Source organism: Marmota marmota, unplaced genomic scaffold (genome assembly GCF_001458135.2).
Source record: "Marmota marmota marmota unplaced genomic scaffold, marMar, whole genome shotgun sequence".
Taxonomy (NCBI): domain Eukaryota; kingdom Metazoa; phylum Chordata; class Mammalia; order Rodentia; family Sciuridae; genus Marmota; species Marmota marmota.
The window spans coordinates 554,512-575,130 of record NW_025999968.1 but is presented as its reverse complement, the minus strand read 5'-3'; the positions used below and the strand labels follow the sequence as shown (position 1 = coordinate 575,130).

Below are 20,619 nucleotides of genomic sequence, written 5' to 3'. Positions count from 1 at the left end.
TAAACTTTCCCTCCTCTGAGCTGGTCTTATCAGGTGTTCTGGTCACAGTGACACTAAGCTATCACACTTGGCAATAATTTTCTTTCAAGATCTGTCAAGTTAGCATTGATTGACCCACCTTTCTCCAACCACATTCTCCATTTATTCTTCATTTTCTACCTCTTCAGAGTAAGTAAATCTGCATCTTTTTTTTTTTTTTTTTTTTTTTTAAACAGCTACAAAGCTACTGGGCTGTTGTAGGCAAGGAGCAGAGGCTCTGATGATTTCACAGTCCACCCAGCCTACTGGACCAACTCCTCAAGGAATGACTGCCTGGGATCTGGGGCCATTCATATAGGGACTGGGGACGGCCTTCATAACTTTTTTTTCAGGGGAGGGGGCATTTGGGATGAGTGACACCTGGGGAGGTGGTGAAACCCCTTCCATTTGGGAAAGGAAAAGGAAAATGAGGAACAGTATTGTTGTGTGTCAGGCAGTTCACAGCAACCTATTATTGAATGAAGAAATTGGGCTCAGAAAGGTTGCCATCTGTTGAAAGTCACACAGCTAGGGTGAGATAGAGCTGGGTTTCAAACCCAGGTTTGTCTCTATAAGAGAGTAAAATATCAAGCCATAATGTTTTCCCTACTCTTCTACACCACTCGGCACTTCTGACAGCAGATATTTGGGAGTCATTTCCCCATATACTAGGCAAGTTTCCAGCAGACACAGCTGGCTGTCCTCTAAAATAATTCAATTATGACACTGTCTACCTTGAGTTTGCATCGGATCCCACAGGTTGAGGGGTTGTTCCCACAAGACTGCCCCACCTGAGATGCCAATCATAAGTCGAAGGTGGCAACCTGTGCTTCATGCCAACCAACTGTGGATCAGAGCTCCCACGACTCCCTTCTACGTTCAATTAATTTGCTGGAGCAGTTCAAAGAACTCAGGGAAACACTTATTTAGGCTTATCAGTTTATTATAAAAAGGTGCTCACAGAGGTCACAGATAAACTGTCAGATGGATGTGAGATGCATAGGGCAAGGTGTTCCTCCCAGAAACTATTATGTGTTTAGCAATTTGAAAGCTCCCCAGAGCTTGGAGAAGGGAGGGTCAACCAAAATCAAATTTTGGTTTTGTGGCGGTTTCATTATATAGAGCATGATTGATTTCATCAGTGATGGTTGGAGGCCAACTTAGCCTTTGGCCTCTCCCCTCCCTGGAGGTGGGGGGTGGGGTGGGGATGAAAGTTCCAACCCTCTAATCACATAATCAGTGGTTCCCCTGGCAACCAGTGTCCATTCTGAGGCTATCCAGGAGCCCATCTAGAGTCACCTCACTAGAACAAAACAAAGCAACCCTCCCCCAATACAAAAACAAAAACCTTCAGGAAATTGCAAAGGTCATGGGAGCTCTATGTAAGGAAACAGAGTCAAAGATCAAATATTAGGGGAAAAAAAAAAGATTCTCTTGCATCCTAATCTATAGGTTTTAGGAGCTCTGTGCCAGGAACTGGGTAGAGACAGACACCAAATCTATATTTCTTACTCTATGGAACATTACAGTCTCCAAGGCCTTTTACCTTTGCACTCTAATACACTCTAATGCTTAATTACAAGAGTTAGAAAAGTATTCCTTAGAGACAAATGAAACTCAGGAGAGGCTGGTGATGGGGATGGCCGGGCCCTTTTCAATTCCCACACCAAGTGCTGAACAAAAAGCATGTGGGTTTGAGATCCACATTTGGTGGCAGGGTAGGAAGAGGGCAGAGCAGAGTCCAGGTGCAGTTGTGAGATGGGCAGTGTCCTCACGCTCCAGCACTCTCCCTCCTCAGAGGGCCTCCTCTGCCCCTGCCCTCATTCCATCCTCTGGCCATTGAGAAGTCCCTGCCCAATGCTTGGACCATAATACCCACTTCTGTCTCTGTGTCATGTTTGGTTACAGCTGCCCACTGCCCCCCCTTGCCAAAGCTCCCACTTCCCCTTTCTAGGCCTTATTGTCATCGTGTACACTAGCTGAGTGACCTTTCAGGGTCTCTGGGTTTAGACTCTGATACTCAAAGAATGTGAGTCTGAAATGGGTTTGTGTGAAGCTGGGGACAGAATCAAAGAAAGAATCCTTGGGTGTTTCCCCTTCTACCCACTGAAGTTTGTATTGTTAATAAAAGATCATGCCTCAACCCAGCGTTTCCCATAATTTTGTCTGGGCTATGATCAGTCTTCCCTCATGGCCAATGCCAGAAGGCAAAGGTGACACATTCCACCTGCCCACACACTTCCGAGGCTGCTTGTGTTGTCTTCCTGTAAATCTGCCTTCTGAGATACATTTATTGAAACATATTTCAATAAAACATCTAGTCTGTATTAGTATGGGTGATAAGTGGATAGGTATGGCAGGAACAGGGAAGGTGAGATCTGAAAAAATGAAATTGGAAAACATGACTTTGAGCAAACAAGGAATTTCCAGCAAGATGATTTTATTTTTATTTGCAGTGCTGAGGATGAAACCCAGGGCCTCATGTATGCCAGGCAAGCACTCTACCACTGAGATACCCAGCAGGATGATGTCCATGGAGACTGTTCAGTAGAGGTGACATTTGAAATGATGTGGCCTTTCTGGCATTTCTACTGCACCAAGCCCAAATCCAGGGGACTTGGAAAGGGGGCACTCTCCAAACGTGTACATTTGCTCCCTACTGCAGGAATATGGGGATGACTATGAATCTCTGCTTCCTGGCCATGAGTAACAAGCCTGCTTGAGGCTTGCTCTGTGATATTTTTCAGAGAGCTTCTTTGAAATGTGTTTTGCTACCAAACATGCTATTGGCCCCACTGAGTCTCAGATTACGAGGACTAACCTCAGTTGGGGCTAATGATGCTTCCCTTGACAATGTCCTAAAAATGAGACTAGTGTAGTGTTTTAGAATAAAATTCTTGCCCTGTCATTTTTTTGTAGTCTTGGGAAGCTATCAAACCTGGCTCTGCCTCTTCCCACATGTGTAAAATGAGGCTAATAGTAGCATCTACTTTATGGGATTGTATATTTTGCAAATAGTATCTGGCCCATGCTAAACACTCACAAATGGAACATGTCAGCACACACTACCTACATATTACTGATATCTTTAAAAAAAAAATGTATACAGAGTCTTCTTTCTGCCAGCCTGTCATGAAATGGGAGACCCAGGGAAATCCCCAGACACATCACTTCCAGCCAGTTTCTTCTACTATTTGGGAAACTTCTGACACAACCCACAGGGTTTTCTCTCCCTTCAGTTTTCTTGTGACACTGACTTGCAGCACCACATGTCCCAGAATGTGTGATATACCCAGGAGGTTCACAAATAATTTTTCTTTGAAGTTAGGCAAACTAAATCACAGAATTTAAAAAAATATATATATATTTTAGTAGTAGTTTGACAAAATATGATTTTAAAATTTATTTATTTTTATGTGGTGTTGAGGATCGAACCCAGTGCCTTGCACATGCTAGGTGAGCACTCTACCACTGAGCCACATCCCCAGCCTCTAAACGGTAGAATTTTAGCATCAACTCTCTCATTTCAAAGCTGCCAACAATTTTCAATCTCTCTTCAATACTCGGGGACACAGGGGCTGGGGATGTGGTTCAAGCAGTAACGCGCTCGCCTGGCATGCGCGGGGCGCTGGGTTCCATCCTCAGCACCATATAAAAATAAAATACAGATGTTGTGTCCACTGAAAACTGAAAAAAAAAAACTTGGGGACACAAAAATTCTCTGTTAGGGCAAAACCACAGTGGTCTTTTGTCTGAATAAATGTAAGACTCCGCCTATTCTTTCTGAGAACAGACAGAAATATAGCTGTTTTAAAATAAAGGCTAGAGACTGAGGTTGTAGCTCAATGGTAGAGCTCTTGCTTAGCATGCATGAGCTGCTGAATTCCATGCCCAGTAGGAAAAAAAGAAAGTTAGAATGATGTAGTCTGGAGTAAAAGGGGCAGGAAACGCTTTCTTTCTCCATAAGAATTTAGCTTGTTCTATATGTGAAGCAGTTTCACTGCCTACTGTTTACCAACTTGTCAGAGTCTGGTGAGACAGCACACCCGTGTATACACCAGTTACAGGAAGCAGGCTTGTTACTCATGGCCAGGAAGCAGAGATTCATTGGCAACCACTTCCCCAAGGCTCAGGAATGATGCCCAGGCAGATGGAGTTTCATTTGCATCTGCTCCAACTGCGTCACAGCTGAGGAGCCCCAGAGAGCAGCCTGCCCTGGTTTTACACCCTAGGGACACATGATTTGCTGGGCTAAAGCATTGAAGGACATCCTGATTCTGGGAAGGGGGAGGAATGGAAGAGGGCTCAGGTTGTTCCAGCCAATTCTCCACTATTTCAGGATGCTGCGTTCCCAGCACATTCTGCAGTTAATCTTGAGAACTACAAACAAGAAGTGGGGGAAACTGGGTTGATTCAAGGCCACTAGAGAACTGTCCTGTACTATGCTTGTATATTATGACTTTTTCTGAGCGGAGCATGTATTTGTAAGTGCATGTGTGCCTGCATGTGCACATGTGCATGTGCTTACACATAGTACATATGGGACACCAGGAATGGAGGCTCCAAATTCATTCTATTCACCTCCCATTGGAAAGGAATCTGGCAAAAAATTGGACTCTATGAAAAAAATCCCAGGATTAATAAATTAATTAAATAAAATCCCAATTTTAGTGCTCAACTCACAATGGCTCAAGCTCCAATCCTGGGATTGGAGCTTGAGCCATTGTGAGTTGAGCACTAAAATTTCGTGACACGTTCTATGTACTGAGATTCTATGCAACCTTAAAGACTGAGGCAACTCCAAAATATCTTGTTTAGTGTGAAAAACAAGGTTCAGAAAAGTTTGTATAATAGGCCAAAAATGTGTGAAATTCAGAAAAAGGATGAGATAGAATATTCTAGAAGGACGTGCAAGAAAATGATAATGACTGCCTTCTATAGTGCTAGGGAACTGGCAAGTGGAGGTGCATGGAGATTTATTTTTTGCCATATGCTTTCATACTATCTGATTTTTAAAAAAGCATATGTGTGTAGAACTATAAGGATAAACACTTTAAAAATTGATGTGAACTCATTTTGCAGTCAAAGCTGGTGAGGCCTAAAATTATTTCCTGAGATAGGTTTAGAGGCAGAGTCACTTTCTGCTGGGCTGACCCTGACTAATGGCTGACCAGGGCGTGGCTGCCAATACAGGCCCATTTCTACAAGACACGGGACTGCTTTAGCAGGAGACTTTGACTTAAGGACTCCCCGTTGGCCTGGGAAGCATGTTCTAGGAACTGTGCTACAGTCCATGGCTGTTTCTAGGTTGTCTTCTTTTCTTCCCACTTTCTTTCATAAGTGTCAGAATGGCATTCCAATCTGAAGGCTGTCACCACCTTCTTCAACATCCCTTATTCTTCACAGTATTGGCCCAATAAACTTCTTGCACATCTAGTCACACCCTAGAGTCTTCTCCCAGGACCTGAACTAATATATCTGGCCTGGTCTCTGCCATCAGAGCTGCCTTCAACATGCCCTGCTTATTGCTGTGCTCTTTCCTGACGGCAGCAGTGCTGAAACAGTGGGATCATGTGCACAAGGGAAAGCAAGGGCTGACTTCAGCCCTGATGGTGCAGCACCAATGCCTCTTTGGGGTCGGTGGTACCAGCAGAGCTTCAGAGTGTGGGGTTCTGAGGCTAACTGGTCCTGCTTGAAATCCCAGCTCTGCATGACCGCGTACAAGTTACTTAACTTCTCCATGCCTGACGGCTATGGAACACACGTGTGTAGACAGAACTCATCCCACAGAGTTATTGGGCAGAAAGGACAATCCTGGCCCTGCTGCGGGGAGGTCTGCCTTGCAGTGATGGCTTACAATTTAGGGAGTGCTGCCCAGGCAAGTTCCCTGCCCTCCCTCTTTCACCTGCCTACAAATAGCTTCCTGTGGTTTCTGCCACTCCTTTGGGTGAAGTGGCCACATGGTACACTGGACCCACCCTGGTTCCGGGCCCCCGCTCTGTGACCTTCACCAACAGCGTGGAAGTCTTTTTCTTCTTCTATTCTTCTATTTCTGTATTTGTGAATCCAGGAAGTTGTACATCTCTTCTTTGAGGTTCAATCTTACTTCTAGCCCCAAGATGCTAGGAAGGTTGTACTCTCCAGAAGCGAATTTCATTGTCTTTCATTCTGTCCAATAAATGCACACTTACTGCGTCTCATTGGTGCCATTCTGTGCTAGGCCCTGGGGATTCAAAAGTGAAAGAGAAGGTCTTCACCTTCAAGTTGCTCAGTCTTCCTGGGGAGAAAAACATGACCACAGACAATTTCAGTATAGCAAGACTATTGTGACCACCTAGAGATGAAAGGCTTCAACCCTGGTCATTACTGACATTTTGTAATGGGAAATGGGAGAGGTTCAGGAAATGGTTTCCTGATTGTGTTTGACTCAGGGAGGAAGAACAGTGTGTTTCAATGTCTCCTTGTTTTTTTTTTTGGCGGGGGGGGGAGTAAAGGGTATTTGTTTTTATTGAGAAGAAGAAATGGAAAACTCTGGAGGTTAAACAAATAGGAAGAGTTTATTTTTCTTTTATGGCTTATGAGGCCAGTTAATGATTAGTGAGCCCCAAGCGGGTGTTGGTGGTAGGCCGGCCTGTGTGCTCTGTCTGACATTAGGGGTCTGCTTCATACTAGCACTGAGACTCCAGGCTCAGCGATGCCCCCAGACCTCTGGGCGAGAAGCTTCTGGTTGTGGGGACCTCTTTTGTGGCTCAGCGTTGGAAATTCAGGTATGTTGGGGGCTCGGGCCTTGGGTGGAACTTATCTTAGTCAGAGAGTTTATTTCTTAAATTGTCTACATATGCAATACTAACTGTTGGGATGTCCCCTAAAAACCCTTTCTTAGCCTCTCCCAAAGTGAATTTAAAAGAGGGAGGAAAAAACCCCTACTATCATAATGGGAATGATTGGTAAACAGGGCACTTTCTCAGGTCACAAAAATTGAAACTTCCCCTGGTTGACTCATTTTCTAAAACCTGCGTTATAATCTTCTTCACCTTGCACAAGCCAGGGTGACTATAAGAAAGCAAAATTTAATTAATTCCAAAATTTAATTAATATCCATTTTTATCTTAAAAATGTGCACTTTTCCCAAGTTATATTTAATGTTAAAAATTAAAGTTTACAATCTAATAACGATTTTGTCACTGAGATTGTGATGTCCTTTCTAATGCCACTGACCTAACTCAAGTTCGGGTTTGTCACACGTCCCTGGCTGGATTATGAGAATTCGTTTCTGTGAACCACAGATGCCCCTTAGAGCAACCTCCCTCAGATGCCATTTGTGTTGTGTCTTTCCCCTGGTAAAGAATCAGCCCATGGTTCCCACTTGCTTTATATAGCAAACTGACACATACACTGCCCCTCCCCACCCCACCTACCAGGGCAACACCTTCAGAAAGAGCCCCTCCTTATGCTTCTGAAAGCAGACTGCTTTTTAGTCTTCTTCACAAGATGTTTCTCTCATCCCTTAGCTTTAGAATGTGTTGTTCCTCTGCCTGGGGTTGCTCATACAACCCTTCGGTTATTTCTGTTTTTTGGGGGGTAGGGGTACTGAGGATTGAACCCAGGAGGGCTTAACAACTGAGCCACACACCCAGTCCTTTTTTGTCTTTTATTTTGAGACAGGGTATATTGCTAAGTTGCTTAGGGCCTTGCTAAATTGCTGAGGCTGGCTTTGAACTTGCGATCCTCTTGCCTTAGCCTCTGGAGTCATTGGGATTACAGGTGCGGGCCACCATGCCTGTCCCCTTGGGTTACTTCTATTCTTCACATCTTCCAGGAGCCCTCCCATGGTTCCTCTCTCTCTTGCAACACTTCATTCCTCTGCAACACCTTTTACCTGCTCCAAAGTCCCCATGGTGATGTGACTGTGTTCTCTCCTTGCACCCAGGGGCTTTTCAAGGTGCTGCTTGGCTTCCCATGGGCTTTCTCCTGCTTCAATCATTTGCTTCCTCAAAGTGTGGATATGATTTCCTGCCTCTTTTAACACGCTTCGCACTGTGCTCTGTATGCCACAGATGCTCAATGAGTATTGCTGTATCGCTACTCAGGGGAGCTCAGGTCAAGCAAGAGGGAACAGGCTCTGGGTCAGGACAAACTGATTGGAACCCTGGTTCTGTTTCTTCATGGTTGTTTGACTCTGAGGAAGTAACTTTTCTTTACCTGTAATTGGAGATTATCCTTACCAAATAGGAACACTGTAAGAGCTAAATGAGACAATCTCTGCACAAGGTCTGACCTTTTGCAATTGCTTTTTCTCTGGTGATTTTATTATTGGTGAATGGTTGTATGGGACAATGGAAGAGGAGGGAACAGGGCTGCCATGGAGCTACTTTGGAGAGAAGATGGGAGGTGTCCCTGAAGGTTCTTGGGTGAGCTATAGAGGTGGACTTGGCAGCCAATTTGCTCCTGTTTAGCAGCTCCATGCCTACTACAGGGCCAGGAAGCATCTGTTTGGTTGTGTTGGTTTGAAACTCAAGGTGGGAGAACTAGTAGTAAACTGCCTTCAAACTCTTTTTGGAACCTCATCTTTCAGCAAGCCTAGAAGCCTCAGGCACAGACTAAAAATACTCAGAAGGGGACTGAAATGGAGCAAATTATATTCCATGCATGCACTATTATGTTGAAAAGAACCCACTATTAGGTATAACTACAATGCACTAATAAAAGCACTTAAAAAAGAGTTCAGAAATACTGATCCAGGTAGCAGAGTTGGGGTCAGGATAAGCTAATCCAGTTCCATCTTCATGTGTGGGCAGCATTCTAGACGCCATGTGCAGGAAATAAGCTGGTAATAATTTAATAGCAGGGCCTTTGTCTGCCTCCATTTTTCTCTTCACAGCTATCTGTTGCAGACCATTCTCTATTTCCCATCTATTTCTCTTCCTTCCCACTTTAACTGAGTGTGTTATCAACGGTGACAATACATATTGAATCAATGTTTCCTGTTCTTTTAAAAGTGCTATATTGGAAATCAAAATGGACAGGTGGATAGGTGGAGATACTCTGTGTGTGACCAAGAGGGACACGTGCCAAAAGGGAAAGGAAAAAGAGCGTAACTGCATTAAGACAGTCGAGAAGCAGAGAGATCAAGAGAAAGGAAAGGAAAGGAAGAGATCAAATGAGCATGAAGGAGGGAGGTTAAGGAGGTGCTGAGATGTCAGTTGATCAGGAGGGTCCCTCTGTCACACTGGCACGGCAGCCAGTGCTCACAGGCCCTGTGGAAGGTAACCCTCTTGTTTCTTGACTGGGCATCTTCACAACCTTCCATAGCAAACCAGGCCGCAGCAGCTTTCTCCTTGGACTGGGGGAGGTCAAGGCTGTTGAGCTTGCTCCTTGATCAAACTGTCCCTTGTGTGTGCAGGCAGGCTATGTGTGCTCCCTTAGGTGGTTTCTGAAGTCTTCTACCTGAGTCAGGTGTTCTCTCATCACCTGTGTTCCTGGCTGCAGACCTGATGTCTGTTTCCTGCTTACTTTTAACTTTCCCCTCTGGACTTTGAGTCCCTGAAGGTGGCTATGGTTGTATTTTACTCATCCTCAAATCCCCAGAGCCTAACCTAGGACATGGCCCTCAAGAACCATTCAATAAACCAAAGGCCATGACGGCTTAGGAGAAACTGAGCAGATTACAGGCCTCGTTTTCACTTCTTGACATATTTGGTAGATTAATTAAATGACCCTAGTTCTGAAGTAACACTTTCACCAAAAAATGGGGTTCAGAGAGTGAATAATTTCAGCCACGTTGCTGACCAAGTGATCTGTAGGTCATGAGAGAACATGGCTGTGTCTGCCGAGGAGGCTGGGGCTCAGAGGGAGTGCAGGTTCAGGGCCTGCAGTGTTGAGCTGAGGGCAGAGGTGGCTGGGGAGGAGAAGCCAGGGTTGGACCTGCAATGCTGGCCTCTCATAAGCCAGCCAATGCCATCTTTGTTGAAGGCTGGGCTGTCCCTACATGTCTGGCAAGAGCCCACCCTCAAGTCAGCTGTGTTGAGAGCCCCTGCCCTCCTCCCACCCTGCAGTGTCCTCTGAAAGCATGGTGGAGGGAGCCCATAACCCCAGACACACACCCCTGTCTCCTCCATTACCTCCACATTGGACAGCACAGTGTCTAGCTATGGTTTTGAGCCCCCTTTTGTTCCTGTCAGCGCACCCCACTCCCTTCTCAGCCCAGGCCATACAATCAGATTGCTCTAGACAAAGAAAATTTTTTAAAACAAAAGCATGGGTGAGATACCAGTCTGCAGAACACACCTCAGACAAGTAAAGACAGGATCATAGAGATGACGTTTCTAACATTTACAGAACATAGGTCAACCTGTGTGAACCACAAGCAGCCCAGGCGAGGAAAAGGAGCCCTATGCAGTTGGGCCCCGAGATTCACTTCCCATGGGGGAAGCTGGGGCTTTGCCAGGGTCGTAGGAACGTTTCTTTAACACTTGTTCAGCACTCAGGCCCAGGAATGGGAAACTATGGGTGCTTTTCAGACTCAGACAAGCCATTATGTAATTCTCTACCTCTCCTTTTTATTGTTTATAAACCCCTGGCATGTCATGGAGATAAAGTGAGCACAAGGAAAAAATTGTAAGTTTTAAGATTCAAAAATTTTCAAAAGGGTACAAGCGATACATGGAAATATATGCAAATAGGAAAAACTCCCACAGTTCTAAAGATATGCTATAAACTATATATATATATATATATATATATATTTATGTGTATTGTGTATTTTTTCTTTATCTAATACATATGTATTATATGTATTTTTGTGCCCGTGTGTGAAAGCCTCCATATCAACACATAGAGCTACCTTGTTCTTCTTAGTGACTTTATGTACTATATACTATGTTGAAAGGATTTATATATTGTACATTTTTGCAGATATGAGAAAAATTTCCCTCCAAAGAGGTTGTAATTATTCATTTAGTTCAAAAGCACATTTCCTACCTGTCAATACTCTGCTATATCAAACATTTTTAGTATTGTTAATCTGATAGGAAAAATAGTATTACAGCATTGACTTAATTCTTATTTTTATTATGATTAAGGTCGAACATCTTTTTCTGTATCGGCTATTTTCACTTGCTTTCAATTAATTGCCCGTTTAGGCTCTTTGCCTGTTTTTTACCCTTAATTGTTAGAGCTCCATAAAAATTTGTTTTTTTAGCATAGGAGGAGTGAATGCTTTTCACCTGTACTGCTCCTTCCCACACCCCATTTTCTTTTTCAGAATCATCCAGCTATTCTAGTTCCAAGTCCTCAGTGAATCCAGGTCAAACCAGTTCTTCACTTACCTCTCCTTAAAGTGGGCCCTGGGGGTCTTGGTGAAGTGGCCCTTATCACAGGAGACTCAGAAAGTCACACAAGGCTCTTGCTCTGCAGAGTATCTGGGATGAGGATGGAAGTCTCTTTTTAAATTTCTTCAGCAATCACATCAAGGCTCTTCAGATGTCCAGAGTTCACTGTCAGTTGCCCTCCTTCATTCAGAAAACCTCTTCACATGTGAACCAAGCCCTTGGTTCCCATGCTCAGGCCTTGGACCTCAATCTGCTATCCTTGCCCTGCCCTGCTCACTGAGCCCCACTGAATCTGCTAAGGCCTCTTTTTCTCCCGGGTTCTCTGCAGCTGCCTGATGTCTAGAATCTCCTCACCACTAGCAACGCCAGGGCATCCCCTTTGTGAGGATCCTTCCAGCATCAGGTTCTTGCCCCCGCACTTTCAAACTTTCTCCTAGGTCCACCCTAGTGCAGAGTCTCACACATGCTGGTTTGGTTATACCCAGCTTGAGTGTGGTCTCTACAAGGGTGGGGACTACATCTTCTGTTTTACACTATTTCTTCCATAGCCCTAGCTAGACACATGGCAAAGTCTTCAGAGTCACCATTTAATCTACCCACCCAGAGAACAGGTTGGTAGTACATATCAAAGGAAACTCTCATCTTCAAATCAGAATGGAATACAATCTTGTGCCCCCTGGTTGAAGAGATCCTCTAATGGCTTTTAGAGGCACTGGATGGTCAGTCACAAAACACCTTGGTGACTGGCAAAATTTCATTAACATGCATGGAAGGACACTAGAACAGGAGTCGGGATGTGCAGAGGAAGGTACAGGGAATGCAGGTGGGACCACTTCTGTGCTTGCCCCAGCAAGTTTTTAGTTTTTGCAAAAATGAGGATGAAGAAGGCAGACTGCCACCACCATTCCTATGGCCTGCCACTTGATTGCCATCCTTATCACCTGCCAAGATTATTGTCTTTCCCTGGACTTTCCAGGTTCTCTTCAGCAAAGTCTAGAACTCTGTTTTCCCAAAAGAAAAACCGAAGGCAAATAGCATGATATTACTCAGGAATATCCTCCTGGTCCCAGAGGAAAGTTATTGGCAGAGAGTTTAGCTTGTACATGCACATGTGCCTCCAGGATGAGAAGAGCCTCTCTGCTAGATGACTGACTTTTGGATCTTTCTGGTCCCTAAAGTCCTCTGTGTGCTAGGGAGCCCCACCCTGTCTGCAGAGGTAATTTTGGCATCCAGAGCCTAATTAATACCTTGGTTGGGATTCACCATCCCAAAGAGAAGTGATCCCAGAATTAGGTTGGCTCAGCGGCCCATTTCTCCTTTCCCAGGGAATTATGGTGCCCACTGCCTGGACTGCTTTCTTTTTTCCTTATCACCTCCCATTTCTGCTGACAAAACAGTATCCTAGAAGGGGTTTTAAGGTCTTTCCTGTCTTCTACCACTTCCCTTTTCGCTGAAGAGGCCTGTGTTCTATCTGAGTTGTATTCCAGTTTGATTGACGTAGTTTGCAAGTCCCGGTGCTTCTAAACTCGAAAAACAGAATTCTTTTCTCTTTGGCTAAGTTCTAGGTATTTTCCACTACAAAATAAATACAAAAGGAATACTTAAATATATGCAGTTTATGCCTGTTCATATATATATATATATATATTTATTTTTTTTTTCCTGGAAAGAATCAGAAGAAAATGTGTATAAAATTTACCTCTGAGGAAAACACTTTAAAATTTCAAATTTTACTTTTTACTCATCAACATGGACTATTCAGGTAGAGAGATGTTACTCTTCATTTTAAATATTGCAGATTATTCAAAATTATAAAGTAACTCACAGTTCATTTACTCATTTCTCTCCACCGAAGTACAGCTAGATTTTTTTCCCAGATTTTTTCTATTATGTATATGTTGCAATATGGAAAATTTAAGATTGATTTCAAAAATTGAATCACTGGATCCCAAGGCATTGGGCTCTCCAGTTTTACCAGGTATAACCAAATTGCTTTCCAAAGTAGTTAACCCATTTCAGATCCCCGCCAAAAATGTATGTGACCACTTGTCCTCTTTCACTAATATTTAGTGTTATCAGATTGTTTCATTGTTGCTAATCTAGTGCCCAGTATTGATTTACTCATTTTTTGATCTCGCTCATTATTCTGAGAATAATTTTCATCTGAGAATTCGTACTTTTTTTTAAGTTATGAAAATGTCTTAGCAATTATCTTTAAAAAAATATTGCTTTTTCTCTCATTTTCTTCCTGTACAGAATACTGGGTAAATGTTGGAGCCTCCCCATGTATTGCCTGTACTTTTAAACTGCACTTTCATGTTTTATTTATTTGGTGCTGGGATTGAACTTGGAGCCTTGCACATGCTAAGCATGCACTCTCCCACGTAATGGTACCTCAAGCCTGTGTACTTTCTATTTTGAACTTGTGATTCTCCCGCCTCGTCTCCTGAGTAGCTGGGATTACAGGTGTGTGCCACGGTTTCTGGCTATACTTAAATATTTTAAGTTTCTCTTACTTCTGTGCTACGTATTAGAGTATTGACTCCTTTCATGTGACCATGAAAATTTTTTTCATTTCCAGATGAAATAAGTTTTTAAAAAACCTATGATGTAGACTTTTTCTTTCTTTTCTTTCTTTCTTTCTTTCTTTCTTTCTTTCTTTCTTTCTTTCTTTTTTTTTTAAGAGTAGGATTTGTCCAAATGAGAAAAAAAGAGTCAGAACTCCTACAGGGCTAGAGGGAACTTTATAGGGTTTGCCCTGCTGTAGAATTTAAAATAAGCATGCTGAGCATACACAAGGATAAAAATACACACATAAGAAATTATGAAATAAAGACAGGCATAATGATAAAATAACATATATTTAAAAACTGAATTGGAAAATTGGATCATAAAAAGAAGAAGAACAAAAAACCATCATGGACAAGCAAGTTTTAATCCAAGGAACAAAAGGAATTTTTTTTTTCAGTACTGATAATTGAACCCAGTGGTAGGCTACCACTGAGCTACATCTCTAGCCCCTTTAATTTTTTTATTTTGGGACAGGGTTGCTAAGTTGCCCAGGTTGGCCTCAAACTTGTGATCCTCCTATTTCAGTCTCTCTAAGTCACTGGGATTATAGTAGTGCATTCCTGTGCCTGGCTATAAAAGGATTTTTTAAAACCCTTCACAATGTATTAGTATAATTCACATATAAATGAACTAAAGAAGAAAACAACACAACAACAAAACCATTCCATAAAAGATATGTAATAGAACCCAAGAGCAAGAATCAAAGTCCTTTTTCCTGTCTTTTGAGCTTCAGCTGTCATTGTTCTTAAATTTGGAGCAGGGGTTGGGGAGGTGGGGGTGGGGCTGTCCAAGCAGGATCCACTATGCCACGTTCTCTACTCTTGAATGATCGACAGTTTGTCCGTCTTCAAGTACTGGCAATTTTTTTTCTCTCCCCTGTCAAATTCTATAACCTTATTCCATTTTGATGTCATTTTCCTGGCAAGGACGAGGACCACAGTACGATGTTCAAACAGAAACAGTGATGGAAAGCATTTTTATTTGTCTCCAGTGCTAAATGGAATTGCTTCTGTTGAGATGAGCATATGGTTTTATATTAATTATTAATTATGTTTATATATATTATTATATATTTTATGATATTATGCAATTCTTTTATTCCTTGGATTAAACTCTGCTTGGCCATGAATTTTTTTTCTGTGTGTGCTTTTTGATCTTGTTATCCTTGTTGGATTTAGATTTGATCATATTTTATGTAGTTTAAATATTTTTATTTAAATATTCTTATTATTTATTTATTTATCTTTAATATTTTTATTATTCTTACAGAATGAGTTGAGATTCTGTCTCTTATTTTTATTTTTTATTTTTTGGTACTGGGGATTGAATCCAGGAGCACTTAACCACTGAGCCACATCCCCAGCCCTTTTTATATTATATTCAGATACAGGGTCTTAGTTGCTTACGGTCTCACTAAATTGCTGAGACTGGCTTTGAACTAGCCATCCTCCTGTCTCAGTCTCCAAAGCTGCTGGGATTACAGGCATGTGCCACTGTGCCTGGCTCTGTCTTCTGTTTTCTCTTCTCTGGAACAACATGTATAAATTAAATCTTGCAGGGTTGGTAGAACTCCTTTGTAAAGCTGGCCTGTTAGAGGTTTTTGTTTTTTTAAAAAATATTTTTAGTTGTAGATGGACACAATGGTTCATTTATTTTTTATTTAATTTTATGTGGTGCTGAGAATTGAACCCAGGGCCTCACACACATGCTAGGCAAGTGCTGTACCACTGAGCCACAACCCCAGTCCCTGTTAGAGGTTTTTGATAAATGTATTTAAAATGACTGCTTCATTTCCATTATGTTATAGTTTTGCATTTGATTTTCTGTTTTTTCTTTCTTGACTGAGTTTTGGTAAGTTGTGCTTATCTAGAAAATTATACACTTTTAAGAAAATAGTCATATTTTCCATTTTTGGTTGGGTACAAACATGTTCTTTTATGGTTTAAATAACATTGACCATGTCTATATTTATATCCCCCTTTTTCCCTGATATTGTTTACTTGTGACTTCCTTCTCTTTTTTTACTTATTCTGTTTTATCAAAAGTACATCTAGTTTATCATTCTTTTCAAAGACATAGCTCTTGGGAGTTTATTGTGTGTGCCAGACACTATTCTAAGCAGTGGCGTGAACAAAATGGATTTTTAAAAAATCCCTGCCTTGTTTGAAAGTATAATGTAATGTGGGCAGGCAGTCAGTAAACAGTAAGTATAGCAAATTAGCGAATTCCACAGTAGATTAGAAGGTGATGATTGTTGTGCAAGTAGATGGTGAATATGGTTGAAAATTGAACATATGATTCCACTGGTAGAGCCAACAGGATTTACTTAGCATTTGTGTTGTAACATGAAATTATAAAAATATTATAGTAAGAAACCAGTGCCTGGGGAGAGGGTCAGTTCCTTTCCTCTCTCTCAGCCTTTCTTCAGGAACCTCAGGGGTCCCTATCTTTTGGATTATATATTAACTACCCTGGGAGTTCCACTTCTCCCTCTTGAAATGTAAACATACCTGTACCAGGCTTTGTTAATATTAAAAAAAATTATTTTTAGTTGTAGATGGACACAACACCTTTATTTTTATGTGGTGCTAAGGATTGAACTCAGTGCCTTCCCCATGAAGGCACTGAGCAAGCACTCTACCACTGAGCTACAACCCCAGCCCCTGTACCAAGCTTTAAGGCTAGAGGTTTAACAGATGCCTGTGAAAACAGCTGGTTCTTCTCTGTTTCTGTAAGCATGCTTTCTGTTAGAGACCTGGCCCAAGGCCTGCAGCCGCGTAGATTAGGAACTCTTTTAAAAAGAGGAAAAAAGCCCCAAGGATAGGATGGCATCTAAGATGATGCCAAATAACATATATATATTGTGAGAAACTGTGGATCAGGGCTCAGAATTTGTATTCTCTGGGACTGCCCATGTAAATAAAGTTTGGAGTTCTCTCCGAATGCTTCTGGCTAATGGATGGGTCTGTTTCCCGCAACAGTGAGAGGAAGGGAAGAATCAAGACATGTCCAAGAAACTTGGCCTACAAAATCACAGCGACAGTTGCTGATGGTGTTGCTTGGGTTGCACTGTTTTCTATATTTCAACTACCATAATCTAATCTAAATCTTTCCCTTTTTCACAGTAACATTTTAATTTAAGGTTATGTATTTCCCCTGTTAAAAGATAAACTTAGGCACTTAAAATTTCCTTTTCGAAGTTTATTAGAGCCAACAATGATTCATGAATTAGCTTCTGACCGCAATTGGTCCAGGACTTCACCAAAGAGGCATGAAGGAAAAACTTTTAAGAGATACATGTGGAGCAAGGCAAAAAAAAAAAAATACTTGAGTGGTTAATGTGGATTGGAGCCAGGTGCTGTGGCAATTTGTAATCCCAGTGACTCAGGAGGCTGAGGCAAGAAGATCACATATTGGAGGCCAATCTCAGCAACTTAAAAAGACCTGTCTCAAAATAAAAAATTAAAAGGGCTGGGGACATAGCTCAGTGGGAGAGCATCTCTGGGTTTAATTCCCAGTACCATAAAGAAAGAAAAATGAAGTGGTAGCATTAAAGTCCCTGGCTATACATTAGTTGGCCACTTCAGATCAGTAGTGCTTAAGTTTCATTTTCCCCGGGGGGTGATGTTCTCCATTTGTTGGGTTTTGGTTTACTCAGGTAGGCACTCAGGCTCTAGCACTGTCTCAGATAATGGCTTCCCAATAAACCATTTCAACACCCTAAGAGCTGTGTTAGCCGCCTTACACAAATTTTTATCTGTATTGTTTTTTTTTTGTCATTTAGTTTTTAATATTCTTTACCTTCCATTGTGATTTTTCTTCAACCCACACATTACTTAGAACAGTATTTTTTTCAACATTTCACAGATGTATTTTAACATGTAACAAATGTATTTTTAAATAACTTTTGGTATTGATTTCTCTATTACATTTTATTTAGATGATGTTGTCTGGATGATATTGATTCTTTGATGATTGTTGAGGCTTGCTGTATTAGAATAGAGTTACTATAATGAAATGCTCTAGGCAACTCACTTTAAAAAGAGAAAAGAGAGATAGGGATATATAGCTCAGTTGCTGGAGTGCTTGCCTTGCATGCACAAAGCCCTGGGTTCAACCCCTAGCACCGCCAAAAATTAAAAAAGAAGAGACCTAGTCTCAAAAATAAAAAAGGCCTGGGGCTATAGCTCAGAGGTAGAGCAACATCCCCTGGGTTCAATCCCTAGTAACACATACACACACACACACATACACAAATACACACACACACATGAAGGGAGGGGTGGGAAGAAGAGAAAGAAGGCTTATTTAGTTCATGGTTTTGGAGGTTCAAGTCTAAGATAAGGAGGCCCTTTTGATTTGGCCTCTGGTTTGGGTGGCTCATCGTGATGGGTGTGTGTTGGAGCAAAATGTTACATCTCAAGCCAGGAGTTGAGAAAGAAAGAAGAAGAGTTCCAGGCCCCACAGTCCCCTTTGAAGGCATATCCCCAAAGACCTAAGGACCGCTCATTAGGCCCCACCTCTTACAGATCTACTGTACCTCCTAATATTACCACCTTGGGGACCAAGACTTCACATAGAAAACTTTGGGGGGCACCCAAATTATATCAAACCATAGTACTGCCTTGTGACATGTTATGCTCATCCAAAAGGACTCAATTCTGCTGTCTGGATGCAGATTTTTCTATATGACCAATAGAGTAGATTTACTAACTTAAGTAGTTTAAATCTCATGTTCAAGCAGAATCCTTTCATCTAAAAGCCAAACACTGGGGAAAGCAGATGAAGAGTACAGGTGAGCATCTTTCTCTTTCAAGTGTAGAGTGCAGGCTGAGGAGCTCATGGGTGAAGTAGGGGAGCTGCACCCAGAGTGGGCTTGGATCCAGGAGTGTCCAAGAGCTGGCTGTTCAGAAAGGCTTTGCCAAGGAATTAGGGACAAGATCTGGGGCTCAGAAGCAGTGATGGGCTGATGCTCCATAAGGCCTTGCTGTGTGAGGTATATTCTCTGGGGACTGAGGATCCCACAATCCGCTCGTGGCACCACATTCCAGTTCATCCCAGATCCTGTGTTGTGTCTGTGTCCCCAGTTACCTCTGACAGCAGATAATTGCTTCAGAATCTAAAATTTCTGTCTTCCTCTGTGGAGGGGCCTGCACAGAATAAAATCTGCCATCTGGACTTTTCTTGGAACCACTGATTCTGGGAATCATTTTGTTCTGTGGCAGTGCAGCTAGGAAGCTGCCAACAGCACATGATTGTGCTGTGTGCTTAGGTCAGTGTGCACCCTGCTGCTCCTGCCAAGCAATCCCTGTTGGTGGTATGGAAGTCAGGGACCACACCTCTGCATCGCATAAAGGGACATGGGTGTGGGATGCCTGGTATTGACCATGGACCAGGTTTTCAACTTCCTGAAAGGAAGCTGATATTGTAAAAGACCCTTCAATGACCTTGGCCATAAAATAGCCAGTTTAATGGTGTGTATTGTAAGGTGCTGCTGAGTAGGTGTAGCTTGTTAAAACTGTTCTCTGTCAGTTGGCTAGCAGCCAATGGCTGGGTGCTGGAAGGTTCTAGAATTTCTCTGGACTCCACATAAGGACAAGAAGTGGTTATGTGGGGGTAGGGCATTTGAAACCCTCCAGGATGGGCAGTTAGAGCAGGATGAGCCTAGTCCCCAGGGCAATGGCTTGTTTGGTGTGTCAAGGGTTCTTTTTAGAAAATTGTTTTACTTTGGTGGGGTGGCCATAACAACGTGCCACAGGCTAGGGTAACTTAAACAACAAAAATTTTGTGTCTCACAGTTCTGGAAGCTGGAAGTCTGAGATCACGGTGTTGGCAGGGTGGGTTCCTTCTGAAGGCTGCAAGGAAAGAACATTTCCCAGGCCTCTCTATGGCTTCCAGATGGCTGTCTTCTTCCTCTGCTTCTTCGCATCATCTTTTCTCTGTTGCTGTCCAAATTTCCTTTTCTTATAAGGACTCTGGTTCTATTGGATGAGGGACCACTATACTGGCCTCATTTTAACTGAATTACCTTTGTAAACACCTTCTCTCCAAATTTAGTCATATTCTAAATTATCAGTGGTTAGAACTTCCACATAAGAACTCTGTTAGCCCATGATAGCCATTTCAACGTGGGCTTTAACCTCCTTTAATTGAGCAATATTCATAATCTTCTCTGGTATTTCATTCTTAGGCATGAAAAATATTCACAGATTTTGGTTACAGAATTAATGCAGGTTTTAATCACTAAGTGATTCTTGTCCTAGCTGACTTATGATAAACCGCATGCCTGAAAGCCCCTGTTTCTTTCTTCCTTCCAAGAACATCGTTCTTTCCTCTAAAAATAGTTGACCTTACTCTGGATGTTCTTGTTCTATTTTATTTTCCTCCAGGGGATGTACCTCTTACCCCACAGCCAAAGTGCACTGATTTCCAGAATGCCAACCTCCTCCGAGGCACCAATCTCAAAGTGCAGTTTCTCCTCTTTGCACCTTCAGATCCTAGCTGTGGGCAGCTACTGGAAGAAAGCAGTGACATCCAAGACTCTGGGTTCAATGCCAGTCTGGGAACCAAACTAATTATTCACGGATTCAGGTGGGAGCTAACCAGCCAGTAGGATCTCTTCAACTGAGAACTATGAAGGGGACATAGTGCCACAGGAATTTAGTGGGGAGCAAGGGGAGGATTTACTGACCATTACATG

General features: G+C 42.4%; 1 protein-coding gene across 4 annotated transcripts in view; it reads left to right on the top strand.

The window, feature by feature from the left end:
* The first annotated feature begins 6,600 nt into the window (after positions 1-6,600).
* Positions 6,601-20,619, top strand: part of Pla1a (phospholipase A1 member A) — a 32,117-nt gene continuing 18,098 nt past the window's right edge. Inside the window, exons 1-2 of one of the 4 annotated variants that reach the window (XR_001502666.2) lie at positions 6,601-6,785; positions 20,309-20,510. Coding sequence is in view for 1 of the 4 variants with exons in the window: in XM_015478475.2 (XP_015333961.1) it covers positions 6,713-6,785; positions 20,309-20,510 (275 nt within the window). In the remaining 3 variants the exon portion in view is untranslated. Of the gene's footprint in view, positions 6,786-13,795; positions 13,815-20,308; positions 20,511-20,619 lie in introns of those variants that run through there. The other 3 variants (XM_015478475.2, XM_048803261.1, XM_015478476.2) reach the window with 3 other exon arrangements.